The sequence below is a fragment of the Aulostomus chinensis genome, chromosome 20 (genome assembly GCF_037954235.1).
Source record: "Aulostomus chinensis isolate RoL2024-O1b breed Wild chromosome 20, RoL_Achi_v1.0, whole genome shotgun sequence".
Taxonomy (NCBI): Eukaryota; Metazoa; Chordata; class Actinopteri; order Syngnathiformes; family Aulostomidae; genus Aulostomus; species Aulostomus chinensis.
In genome coordinates this window covers 23081425-23105465 of record NC_141339.1, presented here as the reverse complement: position 1 = coordinate 23105465, position 24041 = coordinate 23081425, and the positions used below count along the sequence as shown (strand labels likewise).

At 48.2% G+C, this 24041-nt stretch overlaps 1 protein-coding gene across 19 annotated transcripts in view; it reads right to left on the bottom strand.

Annotated features, from left to right (window-relative positions):
* Positions 1-24041, bottom strand: part of afdna (afadin, adherens junction formation factor a) — a 92822-nt gene that overhangs the window by 5105 nt on the left and 63676 nt on the right. For 6 of the 19 annotated variants that reach the window (XM_086189715.1, XM_086189714.1, XM_086189716.1 and 3 more), the window contains 14 exons: positions 16494-16559; positions 16340-16413; positions 14086-14204; positions 12477-12677; positions 12167-12258; positions 11772-11966; positions 10857-11007; positions 10258-10666; positions 9747-10000; positions 9448-9662; positions 8843-9022; positions 7006-7044; positions 4910-5044; positions 1653-2193 (listed from right to left, as the gene is read on the bottom strand). In XM_086189715.1, the coding sequence (XP_086045841.1) occupies positions 1653-2193; positions 4910-5044; positions 7006-7044; positions 8843-9022; positions 9448-9662; positions 9747-10000; positions 10258-10666; positions 10857-11007; positions 11772-11966; positions 12167-12258; positions 12477-12677; positions 14086-14204; positions 16340-16413; positions 16494-16559 (2671 nt within the window). The remainder of the gene's footprint in view (positions 1-1652; positions 2194-4909; positions 5045-7005; positions 7045-8842; positions 9023-9447; positions 9663-9746; positions 10001-10257; positions 10667-10856; positions 11008-11771; positions 11967-12166; positions 12259-12476; positions 12678-14085; positions 14205-16339; positions 16414-16493; positions 16560-24041) is intronic. The other 13 variants (XM_086189728.1, XM_086189718.1, XM_086189731.1 and 10 more) reach the window with 8 other exon arrangements.

Genomic DNA, 24041 nt, shown 5'->3' with positions numbered 1-24041 from the left:
TCCAAGCTCTCTGTCTGTGGTCGTTCAGTTTCAAGCCTTGACGAGGGGCCACCGCGGGACCAGGGGCTCCCACTGTGGTTCGCTGTCCGCACGCTACAACACGAGCGACAGAGTTACGGTCTCAAAGCAAACTAACCCGCAATCACTCGTTTTAATCTGAGACACTCGAGGTGGGATGGTCACGAAGGTTACCAAGGCAACCAGAGCCTGGAGTGGCCAAGTGCAAGCAATGGTCCCTGAGGGTGTGACCTACTTTACTCTGCAGAGCCAAATCTTCCAAACTAGTCAGAACTTTCTAGTCAAACGACCTCAGGAGGTGAGGGTCCGAATTTTTTGAAAAAAAAAAAAAAAAAATCTTACTGCGACGCAACAAGTTGAGAAAAGGTTCTACTTCGCGCCGAACGTTTGCGTGTCATCACCAGAGCTTTTCAAGTCGTGATCCTGACTGATCAGGTGGCCTGGAGCTGAGCTCAGCTGTTAACTCGCCATCATGATGGGATCCTTTAATTTTGACCGAAGGGCTGAAACAAAACCCTCGAGGTCACCTGGTGAATTCAACTACACCTCCTAACTCCTTTTGCTTGGGATCCCTCGGGTCTGCCGTCTCCCAGGTGGGACCTCGTGGGAGCCAAACCACAACAAATCCAGACCCCTCGTACCAGGAAATCCTGGGTTCATCTGATGTCAACGCTTGACGCTGCTGAGCCCAGAACAAATATCTGATGACTACAGAGAGAGAGGATCCTACAACCTGAGCACGACCTTTTCAAATCTCACATTTCTGCGACTGTGACGTGGACCTGCCACTAGGCGTCGCTGCGTCTGATGCTTCGAAGAACGACCACGGACAGGACGCTTCCCCTCCTGCGTTTGTCTTCTTCGTTGTGTGTATGAATGAGCACTGAAACTGGGGAGTGATTGATGGGTGTGTGAAGCCAATGGCGTGTCTCCTTCCCTTCCCAGCCAACATCGCTAAGCAGAGCCACGGGAGGCAGGAAGTGGGCAGGGCAAGCAGACTGACGGTTGGCCTTGGCCTCGCCCGCCCCCCCATCCCAAGCAGCGACCAGCCAACCAGACACAAAGAAGGCGGCGAGCGACAACACCAACAGTACTATGATTGGCTCTGATGGGTCTCAATCTGCAGCGAAAAGTGGTGCCGTGATCATCGATTGCTTTTTCTGTTCACTAGTGCTGATTGGGGGGGGGGGGGGTGATGGGGGGGGCATGAGGAGGAGGAAAAAAAATCACTGAGGACAGGAGGTGTTCAACAAACAACACAAAAAGTACAAAATCTGATTGCGCAGAGGGAGGGAAATTACCACAGATTATATACATATATATGTGTATATATATATTTATATATGTATATATATACATAGGTATATATCCACATATATAAAAATAAAATACTACATGACGTACTTCATGACTGATGACAAAAAAACATGACAGACATGTAAAGGAGGAGGAGCAGACGTGGGAATGGAGGGCAGAACACCTCGCTAGTGAAAAACAAAGTCCAAAGAAAGAAGAGCTGCACTAAACCATGAGGGTTGCTAGTAAATGAAGAGATGAGTGAGTGAGAGGGAGGGTGGCGAGCTGTAGAGGGCGCTGTGGCGAGCCTGACTCCTCTCTCTCCTCTCTGGTTCTACCTTTAAAGCCTCCTGGGGGGACGGAGCTGGGTTTGGCAGGAAGGGGGGGGCCTGTACTGTTGGAGTTGTTGACTGGCGGCTGGAACGAGCCAGACAGGAAGATGCCGTCAGAAAGAGGGCGGGGTTTGCGAGCAGTGGGCGGCGGCTGAGGCTTGTTGTGATTAGGTGAGACGGTGGCCGGGAGGTCGCCGTACGACTTCCGGGTCGCCGACAGCTTCACCTGACCTGATTGGCCGCCGCCACTCCCTGCTTTGGTGACTTCCTCCTCGTCTTCCTCATCGCCCGCGTAGGAGACAAACTTGGCGGTGTAGAGCGTGTCGGGGGAGGCAACCTGGGTTTTGAGGTAGGAGGTGTTTCTCTGTGGGGGTGGCGGGGGGGTGTTAGTAGGGTTGTGGGGGGCGGGGGGTTGGTAATCCCGGGGCAGCGGGGGCCGATACAGACCGGCCGGCTCATCTGGCGTCAGCAGCTTTCTCTCCGCCTCCTCGTGCTGCCGGCGCCGCTCGGCCTCCAGGCGAGTGTAGTACTCCTCCTCCTGTCTCCTCTAGGGGAGGGGACAACCTGTTAGTACGCTCCACTCCCACCGACTCTCACCTCGCGCCTGGACACTCACCTAGGAACTCCTCCTGAACAAGCTCCGCCTCTACAACCACAACCACACCTAGCGACCGTCTTGCAGACTAAAGCTGGTGCTACAGACGGGGCATCGTTGATAAATCTCCTCACGACTCAGATTACGTCAACATTTTGAAATATTCAGGAACGCTGGCAGGTGCTGAGGTCGCAGCCGTCGCCAGGGGGTGGGTCACAACCCCGCTGACACCTCCGGGTCTGAGCCAATATCAAGTTGGTGAAGTGAGTCAGTGGAAAGGAACAGCCGTCTGCTGCTTTCGTCGCTCAGGAAATTCTTGGTTTGATAAAACAAAGCTGTTCAGTTTAGCAGAGTTTTATCAAGAATGCCCCTGAACTGGTCTACCTACTGGTTTCCTGGCTCACCAGTTGCTCCTCGATTCTGACTGGTGGACTACGTCTCTAATCTCGACAGGATATGAGAAGAAGAGCCTGCTCTAACTGGTCTGAGCACACTGGTGCCAACTCTTCTGGGTTTACAGTAAACTGGCTCTGCTACCAGACCCCCTGTCCACCCCCACCCCCCCTCCCCGCACGGCTGGGTGTATAACGCGTGAGTGCAGCGCCTGTATGTCCATATGTGCCTGGGTTTATACTGGGAGGTTTGTGGGCAGGTTTTGGGTTCCTCTGGTGGCTGAGCTCTGCTAGCTGCGCTGCTGCCGATACACACGGAGCTACGCCGGAGGAATCTGTTTAGGTTTCTGGCTTTGCAGCCCCGACCAGATGCTCCGGGTCACGTGTGCCCAATGTCGAAGCCTCTGATGTCAGATTATCTTCTCATTTTTGGTCCGTTTCATGTGTGGACGGGCTGTGGCGGGCTGGAGATTGTGTTTGTCTTCAAACAGACAGTCTCTAGCGTGGCGGACGTATCCGAGCTGCCTTTGATGGTTCAAGCAGCCCAGTAGGAATCTGAAGAAACTGGGAGGGATTAGTGGGTGCGTGGGCTAGAATGAGGGGGTGGGTGACGCTCTGAATATGCAGTATGGATGGTGGAGGGCGGGTATGAAACGAGGTATAGATGTGTGTGATTGTACGCGTGTGTGTGTGTGTTTGTGTGTGTGTGTGTGTGTGTTGTCAGGAGGAGTGGGAGGGGTGGGCGGCATTCCCTGAATTCTGAAGCAATGCTGGACGGAATGATGACGTAAATAATAAAAACTGGGGGGAAAAAATCAATTAAATCATAACCGCTTCCCAAAATGACTTCACTTCCTGACACGACAACACAATGGGAGTCCCCATGCTTGAGGTGGGTGGGAGCACGTCACATGACACAGCAACACATCACATAGGGGGAGGGGGGCGTGTGTGTGCACAGGATGAGGACATGCAACTGGACAGATTTATAACAGAAACATCAGAGTAAGAGTCATCACATCCTTCATCATCAAAGACAACATTCCACCCTTCAACGTGATCTGAGCGCGAGCCGCCTCTGCCCCGCGAGGCCCAGCGGTCTGGTCGGGGTCTCCACAACCCACGGTAACGGTGAAGAAACACAAGGATAAAAAACACTGAGGATGTCTGATTCAACGGATGAGACAAAGATGGATGAGTGAACGCCTGATCAGACCGCTGGGCGCTCACCAAACCCCAGAAACCTTCAAACATTTACAAACATGATGGACGGCCCGGATTAACCAGGAGTTACACTACAGCACGGAGGGCGGCGTTGGATTACTGCTGGTGCCCCCGCACAGGCGTGGGCGTAATCAAAAAATGGATGAAGTTAAATGTAGCAGACTTCTGGCCGAAATGTGAACAGAATCGCCTGAAAATGTCTTATTTTTCAGTCAAATGTAACAGAAAACAAGCACACGAGGATGGAGGAGCACTGGATGATATCTAATAATCATTCACCTCTGAGTACAAACATGAGCTTTTTGTTCTGACCTGAATGAAAACGCCATCCTCAGGATTGAGCGTGCGGCCCTTTTAACAACGTCAGGTGTGGTTTGGTGATCTACATCATGCTAACAACCACAAAGGGAAGTTACTGCTTAAAGATCTAGTTTATGTTTCTATCTGCTGCAGAGGAAGCGAAGTTTCTACTGGATGTTGACAATTTTATGAATTGTTAACTTTTATTCCTGTCATTTTCCCTCCGGCTGCAGGAGCTGATTTACCACACCAGAGTTTTCAGGTCCCCATGATGATGAATGAGTTCCCCACTTCAACCGTGTTTTAGTTTTTGACGCCCTGACGACGAGCTGGTTGGACCAAAAACAGTTTGAATCCTCTTTCCTCCACTTTTCTATTCTTCATGTTGTTATACTGCATTTTCATAGGAATTTAAGTTAAATTTCAAAATGGTTCCATTTTAAGTTTCCTTCTATTGATATTATTTCTATTTCTGCACACAACCTTTCCTTTACACTGCACGTTTACTCGTGTTTTTGCTAGTTTTCCCCGTCGCGCTGCGAGCAGAATTGTTCTCTCTCTGTTGGAGCCTGTTGGGGAGGAAACAGCAAAGTCTAGTTAACGACCTGAGAGTTTATCATCTGGCGATTATTCTGTTAGCCCAACCAAAACAGATTCTTTGACGAATCGCTGCACGACCGTCACATACATTTTTTTTTGCTTTTCAAAGATTGACGTTGGTTTCCCTGAAACAGAGGAAGAGAAAGACAGACCTTCTCCTCGGCCTCTCGCTTGGCTCTCTCCTCCTCCCTCCACCGCCTCTCCTCCTCCTGCTTCACCCGTTCCTCCGCCTCCCGCTTACGAATCTCCTCCAACTGCTGCTTACGCCGTCGCTCTTCATCCTGCAACTGATCACGCACACGGAGCGACATGCCAAACAGCACGCAGAGACAAGCACACATGCAGACGAGAGAAAGCCATCAGTGCCGCGTCAACGACGCCGTCAATCGCACACAAACTCAGAACAAATCCACAGTCGCCGGTGCTGTTTAACTGACACTCATGTACACTAACATGTGGTGTGTGTGGTAATGTGAGGTCTGGACCCGTCCTGCTCCAGAGGGGAGGAGCAGTGTGCACCGCAAACACACAGCACAGGCACTGCTGGACATGCAACAAAAACATGCAACAACGAGCACCAGAACACGGCAGGGCAGAGACGAGGACCCCCCCTCCCAACACACACACACACACACACACACACACACACACACACACACACACACACACAGCGGAATATGAAGACACACAAACCACACAGACGCTCTCCCTGGGCTGGATGTTAGGCAGCGGGTCAGTGGAACGAAATTACAACCAAACACATGTTTCTCTTCGCACTGATGCGTGCAGGACACGCGCTGGGGTCTCTGGGTGCGTCCCACTAAAAACTCACTAACTCAGTTACTAAAAGTCTGTCAGAGACCTTGTCTCACTGTCTTCATCGGGGCCGCTCCTTCAGGAGAAAGCCGTTTCCATGGAAACAGTCTGCTCTGTGATGAATCTGAACGGGACATCCTGAAGAGATGTTCAGGGAATTTGAGGAAATCAGATTGGGTTTTTCTACTAATTGGGGTTGGGATGAGGAGCAGGAACCAGTCTGAAGACACGATAAAAAGCACAGTACTTTTACCACGGTAACAACCCTATCATGAAAGAACTAATCGGTGCTTATCGCTATACATCATGAGAAAATGTATTTGTCATACGTGAGGATGTCCGTGTGTGCCACCGAAAATGAAAAAGGTTGATTCACAGGGATCATGGATGTTCTGAATGGAACCAGCTGGAATCTGCAGGGACGCTGGCATGGACGTGCAGTGGAAAAGGAGGACGAGGATATTTATCATCAACAACTTGTCATGCTGGCTAAACCGCCTTCTGTTTCTTCATGCCGTTTTAATAGAAACAGATATTCCACTCCAGTGTGTTGACATATAACAGGAGGAAGTACCGAGGGAGGAAGATATATTTGGTCTGGGCTGTCGTCTGCATTATCCAGCCATAAACATTGGATGCATTTTACAGTCTTTTAAAGGGAGCGGCTGACGACGACTTCACGTCAGCTCTGGTGACACCTCATCAGAGAAGGTTAATGCTGATGAAACAATGGTCACGTTAGGAGCTCCTGATCGGTGACGGCTGGCCTGACTGTTCCTGTGGAGGTCACAGAGGTCTGGAGGAGAGAGCGGTTGGTGCTCACAGAGAGAATGTGTTTTTGTAATTTTGGTGAACAGACCCTGGTCAAAGAAGAAGCTCAGCTGGTCACACACAGATGGATGGATGGACGGACTCATCATGATGAGGCCCTGCCAAGCAGGTCTTGCATGCATGGATCTCGACCTGGACGCCCATGTGATGCACTCAGCCATGCAGCTCCACCTCCATATACACTCAAAACTCACTGCTGACAAGAACCATCGCAACCTCAGCCCTGATCCTCCGTGAGCACCGATAGATCGGGTTTTCTATGGCTTTTAACTTTTAGGAAACGCCTCCAGCGTGTCGTGATTGGTAAGTAGCAGCTCGGCTCGCCGTCCCCCAGCAGTTGTTTTGAGTGGACAAAGAGATGGACAGCTTCCCCAGCCAAACAATCTCAAGCACCCCAGGACGGCCTCTCCATGACCGGCTGCTCTTTGGCTAATCATGGCCCAGCCAGGCCTCCAACCCCACCCACAATGAGACGACGACAGTTGTCCAGATGGGTGGGGAGAGACAAACCGGAAACATGGGCAGGTGGGCAGCCCAGACAGAAAACAGGAAGTGATGTGGGTTAGGGAGAGGATACTTGTCATTAACAGGAAGAACATACCAAGTCTAGAACAGAGATAGCTGGGACAGCAGTCTGCTGCTGAAGAAGAAGAAGAGAGTAGAGTGTGAGAGAGGGGGGAGCGATAGACGACAAAAGCAGAGAGAGAAGAGGAGGGATAGAATAAAAACACCCAAATACTGAAGAGGAGTGGGTGTAGGACACATCGATAAAACAGAATTAGCTGAATGAAGAGGAGGGGAGACGGAGGATCAACTGAGGAGTAAACTTGAACTCAGAGAGGGGAGAGGAGGACAAACGCACAGAAGAGTGACATCGCTGATTAGTGGCTGCTGCTGCTGAGGACTCGATCGCTCGCCACATCCACGTCTAGCTTCAACCACCTCGTCGCCTTTATTATGAAGCTTGTTTTTTTTGGGGGGGGGGATGAAAAATAAAACCCTGTAAAAGTACATGTTGGATATCTACAAAACAAAATTGTGCATCCCACGTCTAAGGATGATGATCTGAATCAATCTTCACCTCAAAAAGTTGTTACAGATTAAATTAAATTCATTTTATGCTGGGGGGGGGGGCAACGGATGAAGAAATCTCCTGATTAAAGACTTCATGTTCATGTCCTGTTTGCTGTGCTGAAGGTCTGCTCGCAGCCGAACAGGTTTGGTACGGTCAAACCTACAACCCAGGTGTGGATCACCAACTCTGAACCAACCATGCACTCTGCAACAGTCCCAGTTTGATACCTTCCAGCCCTCCCAACACAACTGCCTCCACCAGTCACCATCCACATCCAGCCGCGTTTGACAAATTTAACCACAACCTGTCATACACAGAAAGAAGTAGTAAAGAAGTAAGGCTGCATAGGAGTTGTGGGCAAGTGGGAAACAACAAATATCTTTGTCTATCTATATATATATTATTATATATCTCCCCTGGATAAAGAGATGAAGATGGAGACCCTTCTCTTCTCTGTGCTGCAGGAGTGAGCTGAAGCCTGCGCTAATTAGCTTAGCACAATGAATGGAAGTGGATGGGAAGTGTTAGCATACCTCACGTCAGAAGTAATCCCACTTTTCTCCACGTGGTCTTTGCGCCTGCATTCATCTAACGAGGGTTCAGATTCGCACACGTAGGCGGAACTACTTTCCTGACTCAGTGCAGGTATTAAAACTTTGGTCAACAAAATCAAGCGTTTGTCGATGAATCGAAGATTGACTGACACCAGTAATCTTTGCTACCAGTGATGGCGGCATGCTAACACTTCCAACCCAGTAATGTTCCTAGTGCTAAGCTACCTAGCAGTCAGTCGGTTTCCAAACGCAGCACAGAGGACAGCAGGGTCTCCATCTTCTGGTTCTGGTTCTGAGGAGGAAGGACGGTCAGGGAACTTCTCAAAAAAATGTTTCCTGGAATATCTGATATGTGGTTGATCGCGTTGCTGTAAATGTCACTAAGCTGACAGGAATTCATGTGAAAACACTTTAAGCCTCTGCCTGTCAAAGGTTTCACAGTCATTTCCATGTGACGCGAATGCAGCACCTGCTTGACCCGCCCCTCCCCTCCCCTCCAGCCAATCAGATTTAAGCAGCTCAGCATGGCAAAGCGATGACAGAAGCATGTTGCAGATGCACATTGCAGGACATTCAGAGTGGGAGTGCTGCCGTTTCCTCTTGGCCTGTACATTTGTGTCTTACTTTCACCAAAATAACCTGGAAATACTTCCAGTTCCTGTTCCTTCCTCTTTAATTCCAACTCTCCCACTCTTTTATTGTCGTTCCTCTTTTGCTATCTTCATCTGAGTTGCAACAAAACTGTCTTCTCTCCTCCCTCCATCCACCATTTTCTCTCGATTTTCACTCGTCGTGCGCCCCCATCTTACCCTGGCTCTCTTCTCAGCCTCCAGTCTCTGCATGATCATCATGGTGTCCACGTCCTCGTCATCCTCCTCCTCTTCATCTTCGTCACTCTGCTTGGACTCCTGCAGCCGTTTCTGGAATTGCCACTCCAGCATTAACTTCCGGAGGCGGTCGCTCTCCTCTGCTGTTCGCTCCGGCTTTGCCTATAAAACGTTGTTAATCAGGTTCACCTTCAGTTCAAACCTTCTTCGGTTACACAAATATTTCAATATAGAATTAATTTGTATTTGTAATTATTACAATCACTTAGATTTCACTGCATTTTACCAATAGCACTCAACAGACAGCGGTTCAGTTCCCTAAGCAAATCTCCCATTCATTTCCCTCATAGAGGCATTGATAAATCTTTATCTGAAGACGTCTGGACCTGGACACCAGCCCACCAAAATATTTGATTCTGCATAAAAAGGATGAAATCAAAAAAGGCAAAAAATACCAGACTGTGCAAAAACCCAGTCTAACCCACGGTTACATCCTCCCTGCTATCCTTCAGATTACATTTAACTGAACCAACCTGAAGGCATCCCAACACAAACCCATCAGAACGGGGTTTTTAAACGGTGCCCACCTGGAGCTCCTGGATCTCCTTGTCCAGGAGGTCTACGATGTGAAGCTGCTGCTGCTTCTCTGCCTTCTCGCGGGCATCTCGCTTCCAGGGGTCTGGAGACAGGCTGTCACTGGATGTTAGCTCTTCCTTGCTGATGGTGATGTACTGCAGGTCCCGCCTCTCAATGGTGCGAGGCTGCTGCTGCGGCAGGAGCTCCCTGATCACCGTGTCCATGCCTACAATCACAAGCACGGTTTGTCTGCAGCTACGAGCTTCTTACGAACATTCAAGACATGAAAGGGTTTGACTGAAAGTGTTACCGGCTGGGTTGGAGGCACTAGCAGGGGGAGGAACCGTCGACCTGGGTAGGCTGGCCAGCTTCTCTGGTCTGGATGGGGGAGGCTGGGGCTGAGGCTGTGAGGGGAGGTAGGGCTGGGGCGGGCCCACAGAGGCCAGAGGGGGCTGGTGGTGAGGGGGAGGCATGGCTCCTCCGTTGTTGTGAGGTTGCACCGGCATGACGGGGTTGGCCCGGATCTGACCCAACTTCCTCTCCTGCTCCCTCCTCTTCCTCTCCCTGAGAAGCATCATCATCTTAAGCGTCCTTCTCATCACAACACCATTTGTTTTCATCAACCTCAGAGTGAAAAACATTATCAAAGCTGAATAGATCATTAAAGGGTGGGGCTGCGCGCCCATCAATCATTCTCCACCTGGCAGTTCCTTCATGGCTGTGTGTTAAATATGGGAAAACAGTCCACTGATTCGCTGCATCAGCAGTTACTATCGTCACACCTTGAATAAAGCTAAAGAACAGAACGAGGGGTCAAATACCTCTCCTCTTCTAGACGGGCCTTCTCCTTCTCATACCAGCGCTGCTGCTCCTCACGTTTCTTGCGGTCAGCCGCTTGTTGGGCCATTACTGGGGTGACGGCAGCGGGAGGTGGTGGGAGAGGTAGTTCCGGCTGGGGGTCGTATGGGTCGTAGGTGTCTGGGTAAGGAGCTGGCGGTGGAGGAGGAGGAGGAGGCAGGTCAGAGCGAGACGGCTGCTGAACCGAATGTGCCGGCACAGCGTGAGGGGCGTTGGGGGTCTTCCATCGGCCCGGCCCGGTCTTCTGGTTCTGGGTCTTGTTGGAGGAAGAGGAGGAGGCTGAGAAGTTGAGGTGCTCCTGGCTAGACGTTGAGGACTCCAGTGAGGAGGACACCTGCGGCTGGGGGGTCCAGTGGTCAGGTCCTCCCACACCTACACACACAAACCACTACGTCATCATCTGATGTGACAGCAGAAGCAGGTAAAAATTAAAATTCCTCCTACAAAGAGTGTTTGTGACGATAAAACCCAGCACCAAAACACAACCAGACCAGAAGTGGATGCTGATAGAGACTAAGCTATGACATCATCATTAGCAGATGCTTTGTTATTTCTCCCTCACCTCCTGGTGGACCTCTCTGGTAGTCCAGGTCTCTGTGTTGGTAGTCCAGGTCTCGGTGCGGGTAGTCTTGCTGGTAGAGCTGCTGCATTCGCTCGTCTGGTCTCATACCTCCAGGTGGAGGGTACAAGTCCTCCTGGGAGTGATTCACCCTCTGGGGAGGAAGGACAAACGCATCAAATAAGAGAAGAAGAAGAAGAAGCAGCAGAGCAGGATGACAAGAGGAGAGAAGACAGACGGTAACATTTTAAAACATTTAGAGGAGGATGCAGGCATTTGGACCAATTCACCAGCTGCATCCTTCCAATGCTTCATCTGAAGACCTGTCGTTTCAACGACTCCGTTAAATGCGCCTGGGAAATGCAGCCTTCATTTCCTAAATTTGGAGGATCCAACAGGTGGATCCTTCACAGCCCAGATATCCCACGAGTCAGTGGCTGCACAGGCCACTATTAAAGTATCTGGTTTCAGCAGCACACTGATAGCTAAAAATATAAAAGTTTAAAACAAAAAAACAGCAGTTCTGCTCGGAGGATAGCGGTAAGGGAGCGAGCGGCTGGCGATGCCAACAGGAAATTCCCACAGACCAGAGCGTCTCATTAATCAATGCTTGGTTCCGTCCTCGCGGTCTTGGTGGGATGTGAGCCCTGATTTGAGACACAGCTGAAGATTCCCAAAATCTTCTCACAGCCCTTTTTTGGTTTGTTTTCCTCTTCAGAAAAGCAGTTTTATACAAATTTGCTGATGAAACAAAATCTACCGACCTGTACAAACAATAAAGCAAAGAAGTTGGGAAACAAAAAGAAAGGCCCGCGCCTCTAAAATTTAAACTGAAATATCTGCCGTGCGCCGACCGTCTGACTGATGGTTTCCACTGATCACCCTGAATCTGGGGCTTCAACAACGAGGGTTCTTTACCTGCATGCTGTTGTGGATGTTGTCCACCAAGGGGAGTCGTTCTCGGTCCTCCACGCCCTGCCAGTGCTGTGCCGGTCCCTGCCCTGGTCCCACAACCCGATCCTGGCTCTTGGAGGCTGGGATGGTGAAGTACTCCCTGGGGTAGGTCTGGGTGGGGATGGGGTAAGCTTCTGGACGGGGAGGGGAGGGCTCATCCTGAAGAATGGATCCATAAATGACGATGTGAGAAACACATCCTGGGAACATTCTCAATATCACACAGGCTGAAGGGTTACAGACTATTTCTCATCTGAGCTCCAGATACTGAGTGTCCTGGTGTGTGTCACTGAACAGTCATCAACTCTGCTAGAATTCCACGCCAGGACGCCGCTGGCAGCTCCTGTACAGTCACTTACATCAGCACACAGGTTGCCAGTGGAGACGGAGGTGATCTTGGTGCCGGGACCGCCGGGGTAGACCGGTTTGCCTGCAGGACTCTGGCCCTGATCTGATGAGAGGGTAGGAGAGACCATTAATGAGCAACAGGAAAGAAAAGAACCTTCTTTTTTTTTTTTTGAACAAAATTGAGCTCAGAATCCTTTTGGAATCATTTCATTGCACTGAAACTGCACTGTGCTCAGTCTCTCAGAGTTCCCTGGACTCAGAGTTACTCCCAACACAACTGCATGTGTGTTCCAGACAACAGACTCCTGCTAGCAGACTTACTGGCTACGTTGGGGCTGGAGCGGTGGTCCGCTCGATTCTTCAGGAGTCGTTCTTCGCCGCTCATCTTCTTTGGTTCAGGGTAAGAATCCCAGCCCGCCTGCGGACTCTCGGGGGAGCCGTTTTGTACTGAGCTGTTGTACAACTCAAAGCCCTCGCTCTTTGGTCGCATCTTCCCGTTCTTCTCACGGCCTCGGTCTGAGGCTGGACGATAGCAAGAGAAGAAGAAGAAGAGAGAAGAAGTGAGACAGGATGTGATGGGGTCTCTCGCTGTGCTGGTTCAGGACTGGAGCCTTGTTGTTTTTTTGAGCACACACTAGAAATGTGACAAGTGCTGTTCTTCTTTGTTACGAGTCTGTAGTTTCTGCTTGTTAAAGTCAGTTGGAGCCTCAGTGACGTCGTCCATGATGGAACAGATCTCCTCCGTGATGAGAAAGTTGCATATTGTTAATATTGTGCGTCTGTAGGTATTACAGTATTAGTAGTTTTACAGAGTACTTTTATATTTCTGTTTGCTTAACCTGAGGATAGACTTTGAATCCTACTGGTAGATTTGGGAGACCAATCATTATTTAGAATTTGTAACCATTTTAATTTGCACAATTTGGTGTCTTTTAGGATTAACAGTTGTGTTGGCACGCCACACGACTCTCTGCTGATGTGACTTTAACTGAAAGAGTTTCAATCATATCGTTACTTAAATTAAACAAAAGATCTGCCTTTACTGTGAGGTGGAGTTTATTTCTATGATCCAACCTGATTTTTTTCAGAAAAGTTTCATCTAAAATGATTGATTTCATTCCTTCCTTGTGTTGCTTCTTGTCCAGTTTCCTCCTAAGTCAGAAATAAAAGAGCAGCGTCCTTCACTGGCCGGTGGTTAGATTTCAGTCTAGAGGGAAACATGCTGTGGTCCGGGGAATGTGCCCCTTTAGCGTCATCCTGGACCACAGGCCACCCTGGATAGAAAACCCCCTTAATGAATCTAGGGTCACATTCCAGCACACAGCCAGAGAGCCCAGTACAGCATGTACCGTGTGTGTGACTGCACACACACACACACACACACACACACACACTCGTTTGTGTCCTCATGTCTGCGAGGTGGTTTCTAGAGCTCTACAGAGATGTAGTCAACAAAGACTCAGTGTCTGCTTCTCTTCCTTCATCCACAACTGCAGTGCTGATGAAGCGATACTGGCATGAACAGAACACAAAATACTCGCTCCTGCAACAGAACTCAAAGGTTTAACACTTTGCCAAGTCTTCTTGAGAAATATCTTGTGAGACAAATGGCTACAAATATCTAGTAGTACATACTTGATAAATAAAGTTTACTTTTCTGGTCATGCAGTATATTGATTTTGACTCACTTCTTCCTTGTGAGTTTATTTTTCCACAATATTCAAACACTGTTGTTTTCCCCTCATCAAATTCACTCAAACAAACAAGAATTCTGCTAAACTTGAATGTCCAAAAGTTGAAATTGTACCTGCAGTTTTTACAATCTTGAATAAGAACACATTCAGTTGTAAAGAGCGCTGACATGAACTGTGTGTGCAGTTTGAGCCAAGAGTGTGTGTGTGTGTGTGTGTGTGTGTGTGTGTGTACTCACCTCGAGGCATCATGGGGCTGGGCTGGTTGAGGAGCGTGGCCAGGCCGTGGTAAATGGCTCCCTGCTTGGCGACCTCCAGAGTCACAACTGAGCCCGTCCTCGTCATCAGTTCTGCCGCCCTGGAGGGAGGGGGAGGGAGGGAGAGAGGGGGGGGGGAGAGAGAGAGAGAGAGAGAGAGAGAGAGAGAGAGAGAGAGAGAGAGAGAGAGAGAGAGCGCATACTTTTCAGTTAACACGCAAAAACAAAAGTGCACCACAGTAAAAGCCCATTATCTCGTTCATACTGAATTCTCATTTCACTGACTGACTCACCAGGATCCACCGCATCTGAGGAACATCACTGCCATCTTTCTTGTCTTATTAGTCACATTAGAATTAAAAACACACACTGACATAATAACCGTGTGATATTTGGAGGATTTGCAGCAGACAAAGGTATTTTCTGAGGTCTGGAACCATTTACAGGTTGGATTTTCTGCAGCACCACATTTGGAACTGAGCAAATTTTGCACCAGCTGTGACACTGACACAGCACCGATGTTCAACTCCTGTTAAAATATTCAGAAACTTTAATTTGATGCCATCTTAAAACCCCTGAATTCACATTAATTCTCCAAGATGACACAATTTTTGGGAAGAATCTGAGCACCAAAGACTGATGGAGCGCAGATTTGAGAGCTTAACTGACAGCAGCTGCTGGGAACGACATGAGAGGCATCAAACCCATGAATGCACGTCGAACACATCCATTCCGCCTGTAGGTTGTCTTCACGTATTCCAATGATGCCCAAGACTGACGGGTGCTTTACAACTTCCTCTGTGCCTTTTATTGTCAGGTTCTTAAGAAGACAAATTTCCTGAAAGCTGATGATTTCAAAATGAAGTTAGAGCTGCTGTAAGTAATCTGAGAGTACATTTGTCAGGTTGGTCTGGCGAGGAGCAGATTCAGCACACGCGCAGCACGAGAGCATCAACAGCCGTCTGAACGTCCCTCAGGCAGAGATGCCAGAAACAGAGGAGGCCTGGATGATATCTGACATCGCCAGAGATTCACTTCAATCTGCTGTGCACACACACACGCACGCGGGCACACACACACACGGTGTTATTATTCAAACGTGCCCCTGTGTGCTCAAGGCCTGAAACAAATCCCTTAAATAGTTTAGGGCCAGAACACACACCTTAATGAGCTGTGGGTTTGATTGGAACTCTGGGAATGTAACGTCACGTCTGACAGCTTACACACACACACACACAAACACACACACACACACACACTCACATACATGTCAGGCCTCACGACTGCATATCAGACGTTCATCTCAACCTGCTGGGAGAAGCTGCCAGGAGCAGGAGACGAACGCACAATGATACCGGGAGCCACAGCTCCCAGAATTCACAGTGATGCTACGTGATAATCTGCGTGTTCTGAAGCATTTAGACAAATTACCAGTAAATCCAGTTCACTTCTGCTGAGTCTGCACATGCAGAGGAGGGTAACAACATCAATCTTACCGGGGCGTTAGCAACCTCACTGCTATTTCGAAAACACTCACACCCTTTTCTCTCCAACTGCCTGCCAGACATGCAGGAAATTCTTATTTTTATGGAGGAAAAATGGGATGCAACAGCTCTTCAAATAGGAACTGCAACCACCCACATGCCTCAAACCTGAGGTTTACAAGATATGGTAATTTGGTGTCACATCAACACGACAATTTACTTTTCAAACGTTCTCAATCTTCAACTTGGAATTAAAAGCCCTTTCTACACACACACACACACACACACTTTCAGCATTTTTCCAGTGTGAATGCAGAGATGCGAGATGTTAACCTGTGGAAGAGGACATGGCAATGGCATCACATGGAGGCTACTGAGGTGCAGCTGTAGCGCCCCCTGGGGGGGAGGTATCTTTGTAGGCCAACTCTGAAGCTAGCCTTGCCACCGCTTCCCTCCACCAAACCTGATGGGATTGCTTCATTGGATTTTGGATTCTGGCAGAAAATAAGTTCTGACGCAAACAAAAGTTTACGCAACATTGTCTCTACAGATCAACTCCACTTGTAAGGCAACGGTTGAAAGTACAGCGCTAACGATTAGCTACGAGGGAACTCCACACATGATGTCAGCACTACTGTGATGGCGTTCAATCTCCTCGACAACCTTCGTAGCCTCCTACAGCCGCTCATTAGGAGCCCACCTTTTCAAAGACAGTAAAAGCTGAAATACTATAAATAAAAACTACTAATTACCTCTCTTGTGACAGGCCGACCAGGCTGCGCCCGTCCACGCTCAGCAGCTGGTCACCTGCTGCCAAACGACCGTCCTGCAATCACGCAAACATCAGACAGGGTGAGTCAGAGTGTGTGTTGTTGTTTTCTGTCCTGGTGAAGTGTGTATACTCACCATGTCAGCTGCTCCTCCTTTGACAACGGACTTGATGTAGATGCCCAGTTTCTCCTGACCAGCACCCTGCGGGGAGACGGAGAGAGTCACCCCAGTGTGAGTGTCACTCTGTTCATACATGCTGCGGCAAACACACACAGAGCAGAGAATGAGTGCGCAGGAGTCTAGAGAAACAGGCCTGGACGAACTTCTAAAACGTAGTTGTAACCACAGACCGTCTGAAATAAGTGGATGGAGCCACTGTGACGTCATGGGCTGTTTGGACCACCACTCTGGAGCCTCAAGCTTAGCATCTGAGGCATCACCATCTGGTTTTAGGGAGCCAGAGGTAACAATATATTATACAATATATAATAATATTTGCTCGGGAGGGTGGAGCTGACAGATGGAGCCCGGCCGGAAGCGTAACCTGCATTATCAAGCGTTTTACTCTAAATGGGACCGTATTTACTGAGAGAGCATCACGCTGTACTGAAGAAGACTTGTATGTTGGGCGTCAGCTTAAAGCAGCTGTAAAAGACTGAACTGTGTCAGCAGCTATCTGACAACGCATCTTAGACACACATGCAGTTGTTCCAGGTTTGATGCTGACCAGAGGCCTGCTGGATCCAAGGACTGTAGCCTGAGCTTTCCTGAGCACCAGACCTTTTTATCGCGTTCACAAACATGTCAGACTGAAAGATCTCTGGCAACACGTTCAGGCCTTCATGTCCTGTTTTTGCTGTATTCTTTCTTGGTTGGCTGCCAGACAAACCTCCTCGCTGGAAGCCATACAATTTATTTTATGTCAGAGTATTTTCTTTAAATCAAATCCAAACAAACATGCAGCAGCGTCCGTGTGTGTGGTACTCCTGTGAAGTGGGGAGGTGGTTTACACTGCAGCAGACCAGAGCGGGTGTTATCAGGCGTAACGCACGCTTTCATTACCATCTTGGCATGTTCACCCTTCAGAGTTTGTGCAACTGCAGAACCAGAAACCAGACGAATACACGAGGACTCTTTCTGTCGAGACTCTGCGCTGTGCAAACACAAAACATGTGTCAGCTTCAGATGTGAGGATGAACTGAGATCATCTGTTTGCTTTGTTGAAAACACAACAATGCCTGCACTGATTGAAGGAGTTGTGACCAAACCCACTCCCCCCCAAAAAATTCCTGATGATACTTAGATGAGTATAAAGAAAAGGCCAAACTTCCAAAATAAAAGACTGCAGGAAAGGTTCAAGTGGCAGCAGGAGCCAGACCTTCAGCATCACAGCGAGTCCATAAACTACCTCATTAAACGGCAGAGTCGATTAAAAAGATCCTAACTGCTGCCATCCGTCAGACTTGGCAACGCGGCTCCGACAGTGTGTTTGTGTGTCTTTTTTTAACGGAGGTGGACTAACGCTCAGGTGGTGAGTAGCTCTGACTGCTGGCAGGTAATGAGAATGATGGTAGAAATGTGCCATATTGTCACACGATGCAGGTTATTTCAAAGGCACGTTCCGATGCTCTGTGCACAGAAATGAACGCTCTTGTTTTGTTTCAGCGCCATCACCCTGTTCAGGTAAAGGCTGGAGAGAGAGTACGCCGGTTACAGACAATAAAAAAAAACATGCAGCAAAACACTCCAGGCATTCCAGCTTAAATATGCGTACGGTTTTACCCACAGATGTGTGCCATGCTGCCGCCGTGACGTTGACGCCCTGAACGCTTCATCTTTAAGTCTGAATCTGGCAAATCTGAAGGCTTTCAAAGAATCACTGGGATGTCGTTTCCAGGAGCGCAGGACGGACAAACCTTTCAGCTGCTGTTACTGTCTGCGTTGTACAGGCGTTACACAATTTTGTTGTTTTTGATCGAAATAGTGGAAATAGTTGAAAGACAATTAAAACAAAACAAAAAAACAAAACTTGAATTTGGAAACGGCAGTAGAGAAAACAATCCCACCACTGCAGAGTCAACTTGATAGTCGCTGTGAAGCAAAGAGTGGGATCACATGACCGTCACAGCAGACTGGGTTGGCCACTTCTCACTCCACTATTATTGCTCAAAGCTCCATTTGGTTGTAATTGAAAACCCCACAGCAGCTAACTAAATAAACCTCGTGGTTGGACTGTTTTCTCAGGTTGAAAATTTGACCTTTAAACAAAACTAAATGCATGTCTATAATCTGAATGTTCGACGGCGCATCTGAGCCACTCTGTCTGATGAGCTACAGCCACGAGCAGGGAAATGGATTACGATTACGTGAGCTTTTCTAAAAAACACCAATAACTCATACACCAGGTCTAATGTTTGCAACTACCTGCTAGAATGCACCGTGAAATTGTAAATCAATTTAATTAGCACACAGGAAGCCGAAGGTAAAATGTCCCATAGCAGCACGAGCCTCAACTCAACCTTAAAACACCAAGAATGGCGGCACCAAATATTCCATTTCACCTCAGACTGGCATTTACCCTCCAAGAGGAATTTCCTCATACATCAACTCATTACAGAGGAACCAGAGCTAATAAAGGATTATAAAAAAATAAAAAACTGCAGTGATGGCGAGATGCACTGACCCTGGAGTCAAGGACAGCGCCACCTGTCCAGTCTCACCTCCCAAAAATGTCTGAACCGGCTTTAACAATCTAGATGTTTACTTTGAGTCTGCCTCAAAATCTCTGCATACTCAAGATTTCTACATTCAAGTGTGACATCTGGAAATTTTCAGCATGCTGCACCTGTTCCCGCGCTCCATACCTCGCAACGGTCAGATAATGAATGTACGTTCATCGAAGACCAGGCAGCAAGCAGAGACTCTACGGATCTTTGAGGCCAGTTTGTAGTAAGAAAGTAGAAAGGTTCATTGACGGTCCAGGGAAACATGTTTGAATCACGCTTCAGTCTATCATGAGCTTCTCCTTTGTCACACGGTTTGGTTACTAAAAAAAAGATTATGTGAACTCCAAACAAGAAAATCACAGTCACGTACAAAAACCAACGCTGATCCAAGCGCTTTACAAACAGAGCTAAATTCTAAAATGGAAGACAAACGCTGCAACGAGCAGGAGGTCCAAGCACGGCTTTGTACTGGTCCAAGCACGGCTTTGTACTGGTCCCACACGGGTCTGTACTGGTCCCACACGGGTCTGTACTGGTCCCACACGGGTCTGTACAGGTCCCACACGGGTCTGTACTGGTCCCACACCAAAGCAGCGTGCTGGCCGTCACTTGGAGTGATCAGTGTTTTCCTGCAGCAGGATACAACCTTTGAATATGCACCAGCATAAAATTCCACATGAAAATGAGTTTCAAGTGATCTGCTGTTTGCAAGCTAACAATGAGCTTTGTGTTGCCTTTTCATCCGAGTGCAACGGGAACATTCCCGTGCTTTCACTTTGTGGCTCGTATTTTGGTCCTGTGTGTTCTGAATGTGGCTGAAAACACGCCTGGAGCCCAAAGCTGAATTTATTGCATTGTTTAGGGTTTTTTTTTCATCATCGCTAGAATGCAAATGACATCGACGGAATTTATTTCCTCCCCAGATTCAAGTTCTTTTCGTTCAGTTTGTCAATTGTGCAACGAGAGATTGATTTTCCATTCGACACGTCCCCCATCTTCCCCAGATCTGCCTCTCTGCTCGGAGCACTGGCGCTTTGAACTATCTGACCCACCATGTTTCAACTGTCTGTCTCCATGTGTATGAGAGCGTGTGTGTCTTGGTATTCGTGTCTATGCTACGATGAAGCTGGATCCATGCAGGCAGGAATTTCCTGTGAGTGACATTAAGATGAGGGAAGAGCAATGAATCACTCTGACTGTTTTATGTCTGTTGTACATTACAGTAGACACTGGAGTCTCTGTTTTCAAGAGGAACCGCAGCTCAATGCACTTAAACAGAATGTGGTCCACGCCACTAAAGCAGACTCCAGACACACTTGTGGGAATTCCCGGAATCCCCTGAGGGGGGATGTTCAGAGACACAAGTACAAGGGGTCTCACAGGGGGGTTCAGCCAAATGAGGAATAGCTGTTTAAACTGAAACGATCCTGTTTCTGTGGCCAGCTGTAAACATAACTCACATCCAGAAGTCTGTGGCATGGAGCATGTTAGCATGCTAACAAGCACACAGGAGGGCTGTCAGGGGATAAAATGAGGCCTTCTCGTGAACACGGATGTCCCAACAAAATGTTGTGGCGACCCTGGTGACTTCAGACAGCGTTTGATACTGCAGTTTTGGGTGTATCCCCTGAACTCCATCAGGACTTCAGAGTACTGATTCACAAGAAGTCAATGTGGGCGAAGTTGAGGAGCTTAACTGGGGAGAGCGAGATTTGAGGAGTTGCAGCCCACATGGCGACGCCGAGTAGAAAACGGTCTCAAGTGTAGCTACACGTCTCTACACGCTGCTCTGCGATGTTTGGAGCACAGGAAGCAGTCAGCCATGACAACACATCAAACCCGAGAAACCTCATGTACGTTCAAAAGTCAAAGCCTGGAACACAGCGTGAGGCTAGCGATGGTCGCTGCACTCAATAACCACTGCAATCAACTGGATTACAGTGGATCCACTTCTGTTTTGGGGTTCCAAGAACCAGCGGAACCTGTGTGGCTGCTCAAAAACCCACCAATGGAGCGCACTGAGCACGTCTCCGACCTCCATAACAGCTGCAGCTAAGATTTGCTGCACGCCTTGAAATTAAGGTGTTCCTTCTTATTTATTTTGTTACTGCTGGAATTACATTTCTGTTGTTGCAGATAAAGTTCAGCAGTGAAAGGAAACGACAGCGCCATTAGCTGTAAATGTGGACAGCACCTTGGGCCAGGTATCGTACTTCAATACTTTTATGGCACTGACCGAAAGATGCCAGGTCATTTAATCCCAAATTTCATCTCCGAGCTGTGATTACATGTTGTAAAAGCTTCCAGAGGGAAAACGTCAATGAGCTGAAACATAAAACTTGACAGACAACAGACAAAGTCATTTGAATCTCACGATCGGTTCATATTTTCAAGCTATGAAACCGTTTTGAGAGTGAAAATCTCAAGGAGCCGCTATAAAAGGAAAGGTTTGTCACAAACTGTCATGTCCTTTAAAACTGATTCTAATCAGTATCAAAAATGCACTTTTCAGGAATAAGAATCAAATTCAAGCTAAAGGAGCTGTCTGACAGGCGCCCATCCCTGGTTTCATCTGGACCAACCACTGGTCTTTAAACCTGATGTGTGGCACAGTGTCAAATCCCCACTGCTTCTCCTCTGCAAACACAGGCAGGAATGTGCAGGTGAACTCCGAGGACATCAGCATGTTGGAACGCGTGCCCTCCCTCCACACACAGCAGGTCGCTCGCAATAATGAAGATATAAAACATGCCGCTGGCCTCCGGACTGAAGTGGAACCAGATGTGTCGCCTGTCACACACGCCTTCATCGCACACTTTTCTTAAAAAACATGTTCCCAGAGAGCGCGTCCACACTGCTAATGCTGGAAGAGTGTTGGATCCATTAGAAGAGCTGGAATACCTGAGGCGGCGTTCCTCCTGGATTCACGGCGCTTTAGTGACAGCTCTGGTTCCTTTAAGTGCCCTGCCAGAACAAATCTGTGAGCCTTTAAAGCTACCAGGTTTGTTTTAGAGTGGGGCCTCAAGGAGCTGGCCGCCTCACGCAGGCTTCCCATGATGGCCTTGATGGGAATTCCAGGACTTGTAATAACTTATTCAGAACACCTCCGTGACAGAGGTTAGGCTTCGTCGCATCATCCTGTCATGTCATGCACTAAACTGTCACGGAGTTTATGCTGTCTAATAAAATCAATCCTACCAAGAGTCATGAATAGCCTGAGTTGTATTTGGGTTTCAACTCGATCTGGACAGCAGTGGAGGCACAATTCTATCAGTTTCCTGAGTGAAGTCTCGCTGGCAGCAGCCTCCAAACCTCACTCCGAGTCCGTACAAGCACCAGCGCTCTCTCCACAGACACACCTGCGCCTCCACAAACTGCTGAGGACCAAGGAGAGGAGCCTCTCTTTTGCTCAAAATGGCATTTGTGTTGTTGGACGATAAATCTGATCAATCACCAATCAGCAATGAGACGACGTCTGCTGATTTAGGAGAACAATGCAACCGTTCATGTATTGATTTAAAACTATGTTTTTCTTTCTCTGCTAGTGTTTTTCAGCTCAGGAATGTTCGCTCATTCGCCTCGTGCATCCGATATGCTGACATTTGTGTCAACGTAGCCGTCAGCATCGGCGCTGCGTAGGCTCGCGTCTCAGCTGTCGGTCTGCTGCTCTCTGCAGGTCTTAGTGAGCATGAAGCAACATTGGAGAGGACAGAAATGAGCTGGACCTTCAGTGTTGTAGTCCAGCCACAATCATCTACCCTGCGTCCCACTGAGCCAAGAGGGCATCACATACATCTAATACCTGGTAAACCAAAGCTGATGGAGCCTCACTGAGAGTAAAGCTCAGGATATTTACCCAAGTCAGCCTGTTTTCTTTGAATTTTCTCAGGTAACAATCCACAAATCCATGAGAGACAGTTGGGAACCAGAGGTGCTCTCAGGCCAACGGCATTCAAACATGTTCTTCGGCAGACGTCTCCTCAGGAATCTCTGGGCATGTTCAGACTTCTGTTGATTGACATCTTGAGTTATCTGCAACCTGTTGTTGTAACACGGTTTCTAAACCTTAATGACTGAATGTGTTTATGCTCTTCAAATGGCCACACCTCAACCTGAGAACAAGGGACGGCCAATGAGCTAATATCATTAAATGTCCCACAAAACCAGCTTGGGAGTATTGTGACACGCAGGCCCTGCAGAGGAGGAGCATCATTCACTGCGCAGCGGCTGAAGCCTGCAGGCCTACAGACAACAGACAGATGCTTGTGATTTATTTTATTTAAGTACGTTTACAAATGTTCATTCCCACAAAACTTCTATCTGCAGGTGAACCCAATTAAGTGCAGTTTAAAAAGTGTTTTTTTTTAATAATTTTTTTAATAATAAATTCTTTTTTTGATTACTTATGGACATGTATGCAATGTAGGCAACAACACAAGCGGGAAACAATCATTAATTCAAGCGAGTGTCTGAAATGCAGTTGCAGTCGTGTGTCAGCATTTGTCAACATCACATGTCAAACCACCGGGACCTTCATGTGCAGGGACACAAACCCTAGGAAGACAAGAATGTCCTCGTCTCCCATTCGAACCAGCCACACTGTCCTGCTGGAGTCAACCTACAGCTGCCTTTGCTACCAGAGCCAAGATGTACAAATGTTCCCTTTGCGTGTAAACACATCTCAGTTTTACAGGAAAACTAGCTTGTGTGTGTGTGTGTGTGTGTGTGTGTGTGTGTGTGTGTGTGGTACATCCTCCCATTGTTCCAGGCCTCACAGGGGGCAATGCTCTCATACGATTGTTCCACTTGTGCTACCGCTCCGGTCAGCTAACAGACTCAACGCTTGCTTCAAACACACACTGGAGCTTTTTGCAGAACCTTCCTGTATCAGGCTCAAACCCTGAGCTGAAGCACTTGGTCCCAATTCTGTTACGTACTCAGAACTCCCTTAACATTT